This window comes from Ascaphus truei, chromosome 8 (assembly GCF_040206685.1).
Source record: "Ascaphus truei isolate aAscTru1 chromosome 8, aAscTru1.hap1, whole genome shotgun sequence".
NCBI lineage: Eukaryota > Metazoa > Chordata > Amphibia > Anura > Ascaphidae > Ascaphus > Ascaphus truei.
In genome coordinates, this window is record NC_134490.1 from 29,098,944 (window position 1) to 29,116,813 (window position 17,870).

Consider the following 17,870-nt stretch of genomic DNA (forward strand, 5'->3'; position numbering starts at 1 on the left):
GTTGGTCAAACGAACAAACATTGTTTGATATCTCTTACTTTCACCTGGTGTAGCCAGTGCAAGCAAAGCAATATCCGACTTCCAGGTTTGCAAGCGGAGGCTTACATTGACAGCAACCCTTTCGATCATGTTATATTTAATAAGTGCACTACCTTGAGGAAGGTCCCTCTGAGAGGACCGAAACGTTGGTTATTGTGTCCTGCGTATTCTTAAATACAATTTATTTTGCATTTCTACCTACTGTGTGCTCTTTCTCTGTCACCGGACTGGTTCTGGTAACTATATATTTTTTTTATACTCTATGTTCTATTCAACAGTTTTGAAGCAAAAGGTGAACTGTGTGCTCATTTGCATGTCATTTCCCAGAATCCCTTGCTGCAGTGGAAACGCTGTGTGCTGGGTGATAATGGTGAAAGGCGGGGTTGGAGACCTGTCTAAGACATGCAAATGAACATACAGTAATATTTCCATTTGCTATATGGTTTGCTGTAGAGGGTTTTTGTCACTTTTTTTTTACCCACCATAACTTAACTAAATATATATATATTTTTTAAAAGTGTATATAATATATTTATTTATATATATATATATATATCGTATAGAGAGTTTTTTTTATAAAAAAAAAGAGGTGCTGGTACTCAGGGCTGCAGACCGCTTTCCCAGAGCCCAGCACTAGGATATCCACTGGGCCGCGGCCACCCCCCTCAGTGTCAGTGGCCGTACGAGAGCCCCCCTCTATTTCTCACACCCCCACCTCTCTATCTCCCTTCCCACACTCCAGCCTCTGTCTCCCCCCACACTCCAACCTCTCTCTCCCCACACCTCTCTCTCCCACACCCTCACCTCTCTCCCCCCACCCCCACCTCTCTATCTCACTTCGCACACTCCAACCTCTCTCCCCACACCCCCACCTCTCTCCCCCCACCTCTCTCCCCCCACACCCCCACTTATCTCTCCCCACACCCCCACCTTTCTCCCCCCACCTCTCTCTTCCCCCCCCCCCACCCACCCCTCACCTCTCTCTCCCCCCCACCCATCCCCCACCTCTCTATCTCCCTTCCCACACTCCAACCTCTCTCTCCCCATACCCCCACTTCTCTCTCCCCACACCCCCACCTCTCTCCCCCCACCCACCCCCACCTCTCTCTCCCCACACCTCCACGTCTCTCTCCCCACACCCCCACCTTTCTCCCCCCACCTCTCTCTCCCCCCACCCACCCCCCACCTCTCTCTCCCCCCACCCACCCCCCACCTCTCTCTCCCCCACCCACCTCTCTACCCCCACCCACCACCAACCTCTCTCTCCCCTCCCAATTCTCTCCTCCCAATTCTCTCCCTCCACCCACACCTCTCTCCCTCCCCCCTACCTCTCTCCCTCCCCCCCACCTCTCTCTCTCTCCCCCTCTCTATCTCTCTTCCCACACTCCAACCTTCTCTCTCCCCCCGCCTCTCCCCCCCCCCCGCCTCTTCCCCCCTCCGCCTCTTCCCCCCTCCGCCTCTTCCCCCCTCCCGCTCCCCACACTCACAACAACTCACAGCTACTGCAACTCCTCATAGCTAACTAGGGGTCTCCCTCCCCATCTTTTTATACACCCTGGCACAGCATGGCTACATAAAAATGAGTTGAGGCCATGTGCTTTCAATATGACTCACCCCCTGATTGGTGGGTAGAAATGCAACAATAAAAAGAGTTACATGAAGAATGTTACATGGTAAGGTCACAGACAACTTTGCAACATTTCTCCTGAACATAACATTAACCCCCTAGTCCCTGAAGTGCTGGAACCAGGTGCTTCCAATACATATATATATATATATATATATATATATATACAAATGTAAATACAACTGTATGCTCATCTGCATGTCTTAGGCAGGTCTGCAACCCCACCTTTCCCCATTATCACCCAGCACACAGCACTTCCACTGCAGCAAGGGATTCTGGGAAATGACATGCAAATGAGCACACAGTGCCACTTTTTGCTTCAAAAACCATTTTTAACATGGTTCCCTATAGGCTTAAGCTTGCTGCATGGTCACAGCTTTGAGCACAGCCAGGGTTAAGGTGCATACCCAGAAAACCACCCACAGACAGCTTTTTTTTTTTTTTTTCCCTCCCGAGAGGGTACACCCTCTCGCTCATCGGATCCCAGTCCACTTCAGTTGATAGGGAGCTTGCCCTTGGACTGTCCAACCGAAGTCAGACCCGCCCTCAGTGCACAGTTTCCCTGAAGGTTTCAGCCCGAAAGCCTAGGTCTCCAGGGACATTGATGCCTTCCTCCGTTAGGATTCAGGACATCCGTCTCTTCCTCCCTCTGGCCCGAGGCCCGCAAGGGAGTTCGCATCATCTCCCCTCTTTCGAGGGTTGTGCGGGTGCACCCCAGCCCCGAAGGGCTGGTTGTTCGAATGCCATCCCCCCTTAGCCCGAAGGCTCAGGGGATCTGTGGTCCGGGGTCTGGACACCACCTCTCAACGAGCTAGAGGGCCAAATGCTTGCCACAGACCTTTCCTACTGAAACCCCAGATAGGATAGTACTGCATTTGGTCATAGCTGTGCAGGTCGAGAGGAGCACTCATATCGCCTTGATCTTAGCCAAAAGGCCGAGACAGCTGTTTCGACCTTAATGGGTCTCATCAGTGTGGGATTGATTAACTGGGTATGCAAAGAAGCTAAAGGATGGGCCAACCATAATACTTAGTTAAGTTATGGGGAGTAAAAAAAGTGACAAAAACCCTCCACAGCAAAGCAAATATGCAAATGTAAATACAACTGTATGCTCATCTGCATGTCTTAGGCAGGTCTGCAACCCTGCCTTTCCCCATTATCACCCAGCACACAGCACTTCCACTGCAGCAAGGGATTCTGGGAAATGACATGCAAATGAGCACACAGTGCCACTTTTTGCTTCAAAAACCATTTTTAACATGGTTCCCTATAGGCTTAAGCTTGCTGCATGGTCACAGCTTTATATATATATATATATATATATATATATATATATATATATATATATATGGAAAAAAGAACAAAAAAGAAACAGGCGCACACCTAGTGCATTACCACAATAAAAATGTATTGGATGAACATAAAATCTAGCAAATGGCCACTCACAAGGATACAGCAAATAAAAGCATGTATGAGATAGGCTCTCATGTGCCTTGCAGCTCAATCACCAGCGTCCGTCCGCAATCAGTGGCGTCGTCACGTGGATCAGCCTCGCGAACCGGAACCGGAAGAGGGGTCTTTCACCTTCAGTGCTCCACCACATCAGTCCCTCCGGGAAACAGGCACCCCAGATGTTAACCCATTATTGGAATGTCAGTAGGGAGTCAGAGAAGGTAAATAAGATGGATCCAAAAGCAAGGACAGATAAAATGAGAGCGACGTTGACTTAAACTAATATGAAAATATTAAGCAATTTAATATGAGTGCTGTGTTCTAATAAATATGAAAATGGATTATGTGTTGTGTGCATCATTGTGAATAATAGATAATAAAGTGTATGTGAGTGATGTGAAAATCGAAATAATGAAAAAATAGTGAATTATGTATATACTAAAATATATGTAATGAAATGAAAATAATGAAATAAGGAAAAAATATGAAAGAAAATAAAATAAAAATAAAAATAAATATAAATGAAAATGAAAATGAAAATAAAAATAAAAGTAAAAGTAAAAATATAAATATATATATATATAAAAATAAATATAAAAAATAAAAAATATATAAATAAAAATAAAAATAAAAATATAAATAAAGAATAAAATATTTTATATAATGAAAACAAAAACAAATTAGAATATTGACCATTTGTGGAGATGAATCGTAACAGACACGAAAGCTGACTGACCCCTTGAATGAATGAATAGGACCACAATGACCAGACAGAAGACCATAGCCCCGAGGGAATGCTAAGCATTCAAACCAGACCTCTGGAGAACACCCATTAGAGGTGTTCAAACTATGGTACTAATGTCAATATGGTCATTGTGTCCCTTGGGATAAGTTGTATCCAAAATGTACATCCAATATGTTTCTCGGGTACATAGCTTCTGAAAGCGATCACCTCCCATATACGAGGGGGGGATGAATTCAATACCCATGACAGAAAGGGATTTGGGATTTTTGTTGTGACTAGTACAAAAGTGACGGGAGAGGCTGTGTGTTTGACACCCATTAATAATATTCCGCCGGTGCTCTAAGAACCGTGTACTAAGGGTTCTAGATGTACGGCCTATATACTGCACCGACACACTTTATTCGAGCAAATACCCAGTATGTACCTGGCAGATACCTGGAATGAGCCGCTCCTCACCTCTGACAAGCCCCGTTGCGTTTGCCTTCCCAGCCTGGGTTCATGCCTGGCTGACGGGCGGCTGATCTGTTAAATGATGATGATTAGGATTTAATAGGCTGCAATGCTTCGCGTGTCAACCAGATGGCATATATTCATGAATTGTAATGCAGTATATATATATATATATATATATACTGTGCAGTATTGCAGCCAGCGGGAATAAAATGCTTCAATCCCTGCATGGAAAATACCTCAATGCACTCGGGCAGAAAACAGTCACAAACCTCAATACACCCGGGTATACCCGAATTCGTGGGACTAGCCGAGCTCGAATAAAGTGTGTCGCCAGTGTATTGTGTGCCACATTCACATGAGATAAGGTACACAACGTATTCTGTTAAACAATTTATATGGTCTTTTATTTCATATGATGTACCATTTGAATGTGATGTAAACTTGTTAGATTTTGTCAAATGTTTACAGGTTAAACACCGGCCTCTTCCACAGCTAACATTTCCCTCCCTTAGAGCCATATTCTGATTGGTAATCTTCTTGGTTTTAAGTTTACTTGGTGCCAGTATTGTTTTAATGCTCCTCGCCTTTCTGAATACAGTTGGAGCATATTCTGGTACTAGGTGACCAATAACAGGATCGTTGCGTATAATTTTCCAATGACAATTTAAGATATTTCTAATTTGGTGAGCAGATTGATTAAATTGTGTAATGAATTTTGGTGCATTATTTGATTTGTATTCCTTTTATCTGCTTATACACAATGATTCAGATTTATTTTTTGATTTTTCCAAAAGTGTCTCTCTTTTAATAAGACCTGCAACCTGAAAAGCTTTGTTAACAACAGAGGCATCATAACCCTTTTCCAAAAACTTCTTTGATAGATCTTTCCCCTGTGATGCAAAGTCAGAGTCCTCTGAGCAGTTGCGCCTGATTCTGTAGAACTGGCTCTTGGGCACGTTATTTAGCCACTTTTTATAGTGGTTACTGCCATAATGTAAATAGCTGTTGGCTGACACTGATTTGAAGTGTGTTCTTGTTTGAATCTGATTTTCTGTGCCAATGAATAGTTCTAAGTCCAGAAAGACAATGGTGCTAGGGTGTACAGTATGTGTAAATTTAAGGCCCATCTCATTGATGTTAAAGGATGACAGAATCTCCTCCAGGATATCCCTATCACCGTCCCAAATGAAAATAATATCATGTATGAAACGGCCATAGTATACCAGACCACCCCTCAGACTAGCATTCTCCCAAACATGGGTTCTCTCCCACAGACCCATGTAGAGATTAGCATAGCTGGGGGCAAATCTGGTACCCATAGCCGTTCCACAGATTTGTAAATAATATGTGTCTTCAAATAAAAAATAGTTGTGACTTAAAATAAATTGAATGCATGCCAAAAGAAAAGTTTTTTGTGAAGGGTGAAGATTAGTGTCTAATTCAAAAAAGTGATTAATAGCCTGGATACCTTTGGTGTGATCAATACTAGTGTAAAGTGAGGATACATCGCATGTAATCCAGTGAAAGGTATCCTTCCAAATAATATCAGAGGTGGAATCGATGACATGCAACGTGTCCCTAATATATGATTTTAGATTTATGACATACGGTTGTAAATAATAGTCAATGTATTGGGACAAGTTTGACGTCATCGATCCCACCCCCGATATTATAGGCCTCCCTGGTGGATTAACTTTATCTTTGTGCAATTTTGGCAGGTGATAAAATATAGGTGTCCTAGGGTGTTTGGTGAATAAAAAGTTTTTCTCTAAGTTAGTGATAATCCCTTTACTGAGTGCTTCCTGGAGGAGATTCTGAAATTCTATCTGGTAGCCCATAACTGGGTCTTCATCTAGTGTGGTATAGGATACAAAATCATGTAAAAGGCGATGGGCTTCGCATATATAGTCAACGCGATCCTGTAAAACAATAGCACCACCCTTGTCTGCTTGGCGGACTATAAGATCAAAATTATTCTTTATATCCAACATGGTTATGGTCTCTTCTTTGGTTAGATTGCTATGTTTTAGTTCTAGATTGTTTTGGCACAACTTCTCAAGGTCCCCAAGAACCAATGTATAAAAAGTATCGATAAAGTTCCCCTTTGAATGATAGGGGAAGTATACCGATTTAGGGGCAAAAGGTGATGGCCTATAAATTGTATTGCTCACAGGGTCAGTTTGTGAGGATGGATTATGATCTATAAGTAAGCTCATATCCTCCTCATGAGTAGTGATGTCCAGTAATGGATTCTCAAATAGTTGGTCATCATGTACTAATCTTTTATTTAGAGGGTCTACCAATGCATTAAATTTGGCTGGTATTTGTGTACTATTGTCACTGGTATTATTTCCTGATTCTACCAAGAAAGACGTAAGGGCATTAATACACTCTATTTCTTGGGTATTGAAAATGGGTTGTTGTGTCTGTTCCCCTTTGAGTGTAAAGTGTCGCATAAGTGTCAGCTTACGGATGTACCGATTCAAATCCACAAATAAATCAAACCTATTGGGAGTGCTACTAGGAGAAAAAGATAAACCTTTGGCTAATAATGATATGTGATATGGAGTTAGTGAGTGTGAGGATAGGTTATAAATACCATAGTTGGTAGGTGCAGCCTCCATCAACTTCATTTTCTTCTGTCCTTGCTTTTTTGCTCCTCCTCTGACTCCCCTGAATCTCGTTTTCTTCGGGGTAGTGGTTGGGCTTGTTTTTCCCAAAGTGGGTATTTCTTCTCCCTTTCTCTTTGTTCTAAAAAAGAGGCAGTTTTGTGTGTTTTATTGGGTGAAATTGTATTACCAGTATTGCTGTTGGATCCCTTGTGAGATGTTTTGGATCTTGCCCCCTCCCTCATCGTCCCCGCACCCTGCTCTTGGATGTCTAAATTGTCCTCACAATCAACTCTTAATACAGAGTATTGATTGGAAGTGGAGAAGTTTGCGGTGGGTGTTTCTGGTAGGGGGCAAGATCTATCACGTGTATCTTTCTTATCCAACCGTGCTTCTTTTATCAGTGTAATTATTTCATTTTTCTCTTTTTCATTAGAAATTGGTTTCTTGTAATGTTTGTTCCCTCTATTTTCTTCTCTATAACCGGAATGGGAACGACCATATCTATGGTGTTTATTGAAATCTTTGTTTCTTTTCCAATTTCTAACTCTGTTATTAGCATAGTCATCCTTATCACGTTTGAGTTTGTTTGTTTTTCTCTCTATAATTTCTTTTTCAAATGAAACTACTCTTTTATGTACTTGTTCGTCTAATGAGATGAATTCTTCCTTGCCTTCAAATGGCTTAATGGTTGTCTGAACCTGGGCTATCTCTCTCCCCAAGACCTCCAATCTCTCTTCTCTATAGGAGATTAAAAGCTTGATGAGAGAGACAGAGCAGTCTTCCAATATGGTATTCCAACTGGCTGTAAATGTCTCATTTGCCTCAAAAGTTGGTTTTTTTGTTATGCTAAGTCCTCTCGGGACCAATTTGATATCCAAATAATTTTGGAGTGAGAGCAGATCCAGCCAGTTTTTCATCTCATCTTTGGTATAATTTTCCAACTCTTGGAAATTATTTTTCAAATCAACATAGTTCTCTTGAACTACAATGGGGTCCTCATCAACAATATTGGCAAATCTGTTCCTCCTAGCTAAACGTTCCTCACTGGATTGCATCATTTTCACAAATCACAAAAAGAATATATAAATATAAAAACAAAATAATCAAATAATGACAATTAATGTTAAAATGAAAATGTGCATATATAAATAACAGGGAAATAAATGGCTGCTAACTTCTAAGTGAAAATAAACAACAAGAAAACAATATGAAGTAGCGCCGCTAAATAACCAGTTAATTATAAATAATTAATTATAAATTATTAGTAGGAGAGACAATAGCTGATTGGATAGGCTTGAAGGGGCAGCTAGATAGGGCTAATACACTATGATAAAACTTTTAAAATTTACAAATAGCAATGCAATCTCCTGACAAAAAACCCTAAAGGAAAAAATATAAAAAATGTATTTATTAATAAAAAATATAGAAAAAATTGTCAAAAGATAAAAATATATAATAAAAAACCTTCAATACATAAAGTCCTGTTCCAGTGGAAATGTCCTTGGTTTCTTGCAGCCCGTTTCAAAGGGATCACCAGTCCCTAGTGATATCTGGAAAAAAGAACAAAAAAGAAACAGGCGCACACCTAGTGCATTACCACAATAAAAATGTATTGGATGAACATAAAATCTAACAAATGGCCACTCACAAGGATACAGCAAATAAAAGCATGTATGAGATAGGCTCTCATGTGCCTTGCAGCTCAATCACCAGCGTCCGTCCGCAATCAGTGGCGTCGTCACGTGGATCAGCCTCGCGAACCGGAACCGGAAGAGGGGTCTTTCACCTTCAGTGCTCCACCACATCGGTCCCTCCGCGAAACAGGCACCCCAGATGTACAATTGTATAAGGTAGCAAGCCGGGAGAGCAGCACACGGGAGCCAAGAGTTCTCAGTCAACCTGCATCAGTGTTTGTGGGCAAATGGCGGCCGGACTCTAGCCATGCCCTACGCGTTTCGTCATCAAATGGCGACTTCTTCAGGGGAACCCTTCAAGCATATGTCCTTAGTATTTATAGGGAGGTGAACAGCAAGTAGCCAATAAAGGATAAATGAATTAAAGCAATCAATTGAATCAATTACACATATATGTATAATTAGAACAAGTAAAATCAATTTCTAAATATTCTGAGGACCCCATCGATGTCCAAAGAGTAACATGCAAACTATAGATTGAAACAACATAACTGATGTTATGAATGTGCTTGATATTACTGATGATGTGAATACAATTAGTAAGTGGAATATAACAGGCTAAATCAATAGACAAACAGCACTATAAGGTGCATAGTAATTAAATATAAGGATTAATTGCATTCAGACATTCTAGAGAGTATATTTGAATTGAACTATTTATATGTTTAGTAAAGTCAGATCTATTGCACTTGATTATTAGTGACATCTCAACTAAGGAGAACACAAATGAATGAACCATAGTATATGGACAGCTATATAAATTAGCAATAAACATTTTCATTTAAATCAATGACACCCAATAAAATAGCAAATAGTTACCTGGTATGTTATCAGGGTGTTAACCCATTATTGGAATGTCAGTAGGGAGTCAGAGAAGGTAAATAAGATGGATCCAAAAGCAAGGACAGATAAAATGAGAGCGACGTTGACTTAAACTAATATGAAAATATTAAGCAATTTAATATGAGTGCTGTGTTCTAATAAATATGAAAATGGATTATGTGTTGTGTGCATCATTGTGAATAATAGATAATAAAGTGTATGTGAGTGATGTGAAAATCGAAATAATGAAAAAATAGTGAATTATGTATATACTAAAATATATGTAATGAAATGAAAATAATGAAATAAGGAAAAAATATGAAAAAAAATAAAATAAAAATAAAAATAAATGTAAATGAAAATGAAAATGAAAATGAAAATGAAAATGAAAATGAAAATGAAAATAAAAGTAAAAATAAAAATAAATATAAAAAATAAAAAATATATAAATAAAAATAAAAATATAAATAAAGAATAAAATATTTTATATAATGAAAACAAAAACAAATTAGAATATTGACCATTTGTGGAGATGAATCGTAACAGACACGAAAGCTGACTGACCCCTTGAATGAATGAATGAATAGGACCACAATGACCAGACAGAAGACCATAGCCCAGAGGGAATGCTAAGCATTCAAACCAGACCTCTGGAGAACACCCATTAGAGGTGTTCAAACTATGGTACTAATGTCAATTTGGTCATTGTGTCCCTTGGGATAAGTTGTATCCAAAATGTACATCCAATATGTTTCTCGGGTACATAGCTTCTGAAAGCGATCACCTCCCATATACGAGGGGGGGATGAATTCAATACCCATGACAGAAAGGGATTTGGGATTTTTGTTGTGACTAGTACAAAAGTGACGGGAGAGGCTGTGTGTTTGACACCCATTAATAATATTCCGCCGGTGCTCTAAGAACCGTGTACTAAGGGTTCTAGATGTACGGCCTATATATTGTGTGCCACATTCACATGAGATAAGGTACACAACGTATTCTGTTAAACAATTTATTTGGTCTTTTATTTCATATGATGTACCATTTGAATGTGATGTAAACTTGTTAGATTTTGTCAAATGTTTACAGGTTAAACACCGGCCTCTTCCACAGCTAACATTTCCCTCCCTTAGAGCCATATTCTGATTGGTAATCTTCTTGGTTTTAAGTTTACTTGGTGCCAGTATTGTTTTAATGCTCCTCGCCTTTCTGAATACAGTTGGAGCATATTCTGGTATTAGGTGACCAATAACAGGATCGTTGCGTATAATTTTCCAATGACAATTTAAGATATTTCTAATTTGGTGAGCAGATTGATTAAATTGTGTAATGAATTTTGGTGCATCCCCTGAGGAAGAAAGCAGAGAGTCTTTCGAAACGCGTAGGGTGGCGTTCCAGCACTCTACACTTTGGTGATTATATCCCCACGCACAGTTCCATCTGCGTTTGCTGCAGACCAGCCAGCCCGCTGACACCGACGGCGTGCTGCATCAGCTGCTGCTGTTGAATCTGCGTTTGCTGCAAACCAGTGCCTGCTGATGCCGACGGCGTGCTGAATCAGCTGTTGCTGTTCACTACCTTCTGGGCGGCTTTCCAAGTGAGTTGCGGAAGTAACCGCATGAAGATCTCCACACACATGGTCCCAGAGACGCCAGCCAGCAGAGAGCAGCTTTACAAAACGAGAGGGGATACTCTCAAAATTATCCACCGCTTACTTACCTATTCCATCTGGTGAGTAGGCATTGCTACTATCTCCATCGGTGGTGCAGAGTGCTTATCTATTTTATCACATTATTTGTTTATTAAATGTCCATGTGTTACATCTGGGTGACTGATCCCCAAATGTGACACCCAGAAGTATTTTAAATGATTATTTAAAGTTTGCGTGAGCTGTGCCTTGGGAGAGGTTTGAATTCCTCTGGCTGCTCCCTTCTGTCTGATGTTACTGTATGTCAAATTTTGGTTAAAAAAAAATAGTAATCAATCACCTAGTTGTGATCCCTTAAACATGTCGTTGCCATTAGTACACTTTTGTCCGCAGAGCGATTTCCCCTTCAAATCATCAAAATTATGCATGAACTATCACACATTATATTTTCAAAGTAGTAGCTCCCTACACTACAGCTGCTTGCTCATATAAAGATACCACGGTTGAATCTGTCAAGAATTCATTTTGTAGGTTTCTCCAAAATATCTGTGTAACAGGGGCTAGCCTGTTACCAACACCTAGGACTGTTTGGTGTCGGCCAGCAAATAGTTAATCCCTTCCTAGAGGAAGTGGGAGGATTGACAAGCCCAGCTGGGTGTGTAAGATTTAAAAGGCAGCAGCATACAGCCCAGAGGATTGCCGTTCCTGGACTGCATAGACACTGGGTCTGACGTTTGTCACTATGCTGTGTTATGTATATAGACTTTTGATTTGCTAGAGCTGTATTTTGAGTTGCTGAACTTTGGCTGAATAAAAGCCTACGCTTACTTTTCCAAATGCAAGTCTCCTGTCGTTTCTTCTGTGTGCATCGCCTACAATCTGTTATACTAAGTCATATAGCTATGGTGACCAGATGTCCCGGTTTTTCATAAGCTGTCCCGGTGCCCCAAAAATTGTAAATATGTCCCGGTTTTTCTGGGCGGTCCCGGTTATTAATCAGCCAGTGTCCTCCTGGTTTGGGTGGGTGTGAGGAGAGCAGAGGTAGAAGGAGGAGATCAGAGGAGGATGCCGGATGCATATGTGTGTTTCATACACTATGTGCATGTATAAGTTGTATATTTAATGTTTGTATATGTTGAATCTAAATGTGTATTTGTATATGGTTTGTGTGTGTTAAACTAATGTTGCATGTTTGGTATGTGTGAATATGGTGTAGTGTTTGTGTTTATGGGGGGGCTAGAGGATGGAGACTTGGAGAGGGTGTGGGGGGGAGAAAGGATGGAGAGGGAGTGGGGGAGAAAGTATGGAGAGAGGATGGAGGAGGGTAGGAAGAGCGGATGGGCGAGAGAGAGGATGGGGCAGGTGAGAGAGGAGGGGGAAGGTGTGAGAAGATGGGGGAGAGGTAAGCGGGAGGAGAGGAAGGGGGGGAGAGGGAGGAGAGGATGGGGGGAGAGGGAGGAGAGGATGGAGGGAGAGGATGGGGGGAGAGGGAGGAGAGGATGGGGGGAGAGGATGGGGGGGAGAGGGATGAGAGAGGATGGGGGGAGAGGGAGGAGAGAGGATGGGGGGGAGAGGGAGGAGAGGATGGGGGGGAGAGGGAGGAGAGGATGGGGGGAGAGGGAGGAGAGAGGATGGGGGGAGAGGGAGGAGGACAGAGGATGGGGGAGAGGGAGGAGAAGAGAAGATAGGGAGAAGATGGGGGGGAGAGAAAAAAGCATAAAAGGGGGAGCGCCCTTTGATTTAATTTGTTTTGGGATATAATAATATGAATACCCAAAGAGAAAGAATCCCACAATAGCACTCTGGTATACCAAAAAGATAAACAATTTTATTATAACATCACATACATTTTAAAACAGTCTCCAGTGCCCTCACATAACAAGGACTCCCTGAGTAATGGCTAATACATATAATACACCTTATACTGAAAGGGAAATAATCCTGTTATAACCCCCTATTATTTAAACGTAGAGAGTAATGAGGCAAACAAGTAGCCTCATACCCCTTATACCGGCTGGTCCAGAATAGCAAATAGTGGAATAGGACAAACCCTCAGCAAACATTAGGCATTAGGCCTCGGGCATGGTCCCGTGCTGAGGCGCGCTGGTGCTTACCATTGAGCCCCTGCAGCCGCAATGAGAGCGGCTTTAGCAGGGGCTCGCGCACGCTTCCGCAAGTGTGCGGAAGCGTGGGTCTTATGAGAATTTTAGATTCAAGCGCTCAAGGGAGCGCAGGGCCGGTCACGTGAGCGGTTCACCCAATGAGGGCGAACCAGCTCCGTGACGTCACTGGCCCGCCCCCCGACACACCCACGGACAGTGCGCTAACCAAGGCCAGGGACAGCACCCGCTTTCCGTCAGCCTCAGCGCGCCTCCGTACGGCTGCTGCAACCCTGGACGCAGCCTTAGAGAAAACACAACCTCCGGGTCAATGCAGACAAGGAAAAAATATATAGCTATATCTATCAGCACTCGTGATTTGATGAGGGCATAAAGCTACCACAGCCCATATGACAGATGCAGAGATGGCTGTATGCAGCAGTAGAAATAAACTCACTATACCATATTAGTATATATTGTGAGTAAAGTCCCAGAGCCCATAATTGAGCATAAAACTGAAGTAAGATGATACTTAGACAAAAAGCGGCATCCGGGAGCTTTTGCAAATGGCGGGTAGCCAATGGAAGGGCAGATATTCCCCGCCATGGCCGTGCCCCCATCATGGCCCCCGCCCACTGCGCATCCCATCGCTCCACTACAGGCTGCCGATCACGGCTGTCGTGTCTCCACAAAGCCAGGCGCGCGTGCAGCAGGGAGGACTGGGGCCGTAGCCTAAGACAGGTTTGCAACCCTGCCTTTCACCATTATCACCTAGCACAGGGGTGCGCAAACTTCCTGCGCCCCCCTGCCTGCTCTCTTCCTGCGCTGCGCCACCCGTTACCTCAAATGTAGCGTCAAATGACGAACGGGGTCATATGACGTCACGTGGGCCACGGCGTCATTTGACGACGCATCTCCATGGCAATGGGCATCAAATGACGCAGTTGGGTCATGTAACGTGCTGTCACATGACCCCGCAGGCGTCATTTGATGCCGCGTTGCCATGGAGACACGTGGACTGGAGCCGGGACTGAAGCCGGGTAAGTGAGCCCCCCTGACTTTTTTTGGGGGGGGGGGCGCCCCTCAGTTTGCGCACCCATGACCTAGCATACAGTGCTTCCACTGCAGCAAGGGATTATATATATATATATATATATATATATATATATATTTATAAAATGCACAAGGGGAAGTATGTTGCAGCGTTGAGTAGGAGCTTCTCCCCACTCTAGTCAGCGGCTTAAAGTCGGTTCTGATTAATTTGTTACTGCTTCACTCCTCTTACACTGGGACCTAGTGATTAGCACAGGACAGGAGTGGGGCAGTACAGTATTTATCAATAAATAGAACTGACCATGGTTCCTAAGAAAAACACACAACATGAAATTTCAAATAAAATTGTATTCCAGAAGTGTATAAATAACAGATAATAATCGCAAGAAATATACCTATGATATGATGCTCTCTCTCTCTCCCCCACCCAAGGTGGCTCAGTCAGAATAATTGAGTCACCTGTGCTGAAGCAGGGATATGCCTGGCCTGTTGGTTGCCCTTGAGGACTGGAGTTGGCCACCCCTGCAGTAGTACAAAAACTGCTAAAATATGTTATATATACATGGACATAAACGGGACCGTACCAGAATACTGTATATGAAAAAAAGTCCTTAGCAAAGAGACAACGTTTCGGGCAAAGAAAGCCCTTTGTTAAGAGTCAGCGCATTGTTACTTAAATGGCTGAGGGAGCGGGAAGAAGCTGCAACCTACGGTCAGCAACTTCTCTGCTCGGTCTGCACTGAGGATAGAGGGAGAGTTTGCTGCTGGGGGCGCAGGTAAAGCCCCTGGTCCCGCAGGTAAAGCCCCTGGTCCCGCAGGTAAAGCCCCTGGTCCCGCAGGTAAAGCCCCATGTCCCGCAGGTAAAGCTCCATGTCCCGCTGGTAAAGCCCCTGGTCCCGCAGGTAAAGCCCTTGAGCCCGCAGGTAAAGCCCCATGTTCCGCAGGTAAAGCCCCATGTCCCACAGGTAAAGCCCCATGTCCCGCAGGTAAAGCTCCATGTCCCGCAGGTAAAGCCCCATGTCCCGCTGGTAAAGCCCCTGGTCCTGCAGGTAAAGCCCCTGGTCCCGCAGGTAAAGCCCCATGTCCCGCAGGTAAAGCTCCATGTCCCGCAGGTAAAGCCCCATGTCCCACAGGTAAAGCCCCTGGTCCCGCAGGTAAAGCCCCTGGTCCCGCAGGTAAAGCCCTTGAGCCCGCAGGTAAAGCCCCATGTTCCGCAGGTAAAGCCCCATGTCCCACAGGTAAAGCCCCATGTCCCGCAGGTAAAGCCCCTGGTCCCGCAGGTAAAGCCCCTGGTCCCGCAGGTAAAGCCCCTGGTCCCACAGGTAAAGCCCCATGTCCCACAGGTAAAGCCCCTGAGCCACCTGTTGCTGCCAATGTAGTAAAACCGTATTTTTACTGCTGTTAGAACATCTGTGTTTTTAGTCAGATATTGCAATCCGTCCAGCGAGCAAATGTACTTCAATTATACAATAGTGAAATGTCCTACGTGAATTTTTCACATGTTCCACTCATGTAAATGAGTAATTCCTAGCCTTTTTCTTGCAGGTCAAATCACAACAACCACATCTCCCGCTACTGAGGTCACATCGAATAGTAGAGGTAAGTTAACCATCTCTTTTCCGGAATTTTTTTTTAAACAGTTTATTAATGTTGTTAATTATGTCTTGTCACATAAGAGATTAGGTCTGGATAGTAAACAAAAGATAGCATTGGGTTACTATGAAAACTTTAATAGTTAATTTTTTATTTTATTTTTTCAAATGGTGTTAATCATCTATAGCTAAATTATGAAAAAAAATAATGCCTGTTTAGAAAAATAAAACAATTGTATGTTACTATGCCTAAATAACCTACCCCCCAAGCACAGGGGTGTATAACAAAATGGAAGAGAATAGGCGCAGACATCATTTTAAATAACTAATGTATATTTTAGCTTGAAAGAAAATAGACTGGCCCCCTTGCCCTTGTAGGACTGTCTTAAGGGTTGTTAATCACCTATATTTAACCAATTACCTGCCATTTGTTCACTTTGATCTTAGGAGGGACAGATCCTTCAGCCCTTTGAGTGTCCCAACTGACATAGCCACTACATCATTGGTTTTCTAACAGTTTTCTAAGGCAGCTTTTCAGGATATCCCTGCTTCAGCACAGGTGGCTCAATTAGTGGCTCAGTCAAACCCTGCCTTTCCCCATTATCACCCAGCATACAGTGCTTCCACTGCAGCAAGGGATTCTGGGAAATGACATGCAAATATACTGTATACTGTATATATATATATATAGATACACACAACAGTCTAACAAGAAAGTCTCATCTGTTTCTGTTGTAGCTGTAGGGGAAGGCTTCTCTATTCTCCTGGGTCAGCATCCTTGGGTGCTATGACACGCTCTGTGTCCAGTTATGGAGGTCTTGTCCCCTTGTCTCGCTGTCAGCATACCGTCCTTTTGTGTGCTTCAAGACATCATATTTTCCTAAGGACAGCCCAGTTATGGGCTAAGGAAATCTCTACAGTCCTCCTTTTCCTTATATCAGCCCAAATGTGAGCCAAGGAATCTCTCTCCTGTTTCTCACACCAGGCTTTTTCTAACACTGCTGGATTTAGAGGCAGTTTCTCTCAAACAGTGATATGTCCCTGTTACAGGGAGGTCTGGCCGAAAAAGACTCCCCCCTCTGTTCCCATCACCCGTGCTATTGTGGTCACGTGATTGACCATGATTGCAACCGGTGTCTAGCCCAGTGGTTTCCAACCTTTTTTTGGTTAAGGAACCCTTAGTGAAACTCTGAGGAACCCACAACTCTCTGTAACAGCAGCTCTGTGATCAGATGCATTGTAAATTCTTCTGTATTTGATACAATTTTCAAATTGCAGGGACCCTTTAGTGATGCCCGGGAAACACAAGAGTTCCTAGGAACCCTGGTTGAAAACACTGGTCTAGCCCCTCCAACACTCAAATGGCAAAAGCAGCAATCTGTGCTACTCATTGTTTTATTAGGGAGAGAGAGAAGTCAATTACAAATAGATTAGGTAAATATCAGATGAAGGAAATCGACACTTTCGAGACTTTGCTGGAAAATCAAAACGTTTTGTTACCAAGTAACAAAGTTTCAGTCGACACAACCAGTTGACATTGTGATGTGGGTTTTTCTCCTTTAACCGAGGGGGGACTTTGGTTTTGGTTCTAAAAAAATGTTATGTTTTGGTTTCACTTCAGGGTCTGCCAAAACTCAGCTTGCTACATTTGAGATTGTTTTGCAAAATTATGACAAAAAATAACATAGCACAATTAAGCATGAACATATTCTTAAAATAAGTAAAACATAAGAACTATTAGGATACTAAAACAATTAAAGATGAAAAACTTAACTTCAAAAAACAGCATACAGGCATACCCCGGTTTAAGGACACTCACTTTAAGTACACTCGCGAGTAAGGACATATCGCCCAATAGGCAAACGCCAGCTCACGCATGCGCCTGTCAGCACGTCCTAAACAGCAATACCGGCTCCCTACCTGTACCGAAGCTGTGCGCAAGCGGGGAGACTATAGAGCCTGTTACAAATGCGTTATTTACATCAGTTCTGCACGTATATGATGATTGCAGTGCAGTATATGCATCGATAAGTG

General features: G+C 42.8%; 1 protein-coding gene across 3 annotated transcripts in view; it reads left to right on the plus strand.

The window, feature by feature from the left end:
- CIST1 (colon, intestine and stomach enriched 1) overlaps positions 1 to 17,870 on the plus strand; it is a 59,344-nt gene that overhangs the window by 9,512 nt on the left and 31,962 nt on the right. For all 3 annotated transcript variants that reach the window (XM_075611046.1, XM_075611048.1, XM_075611047.1), the window contains exon 2: positions 15,790 to 15,843. In XM_075611046.1, the coding sequence (XP_075467161.1) occupies positions 15,790 to 15,843 (54 nt within the window). The remainder of the gene's footprint in view (positions 1 to 15,789; positions 15,844 to 17,870) is intronic.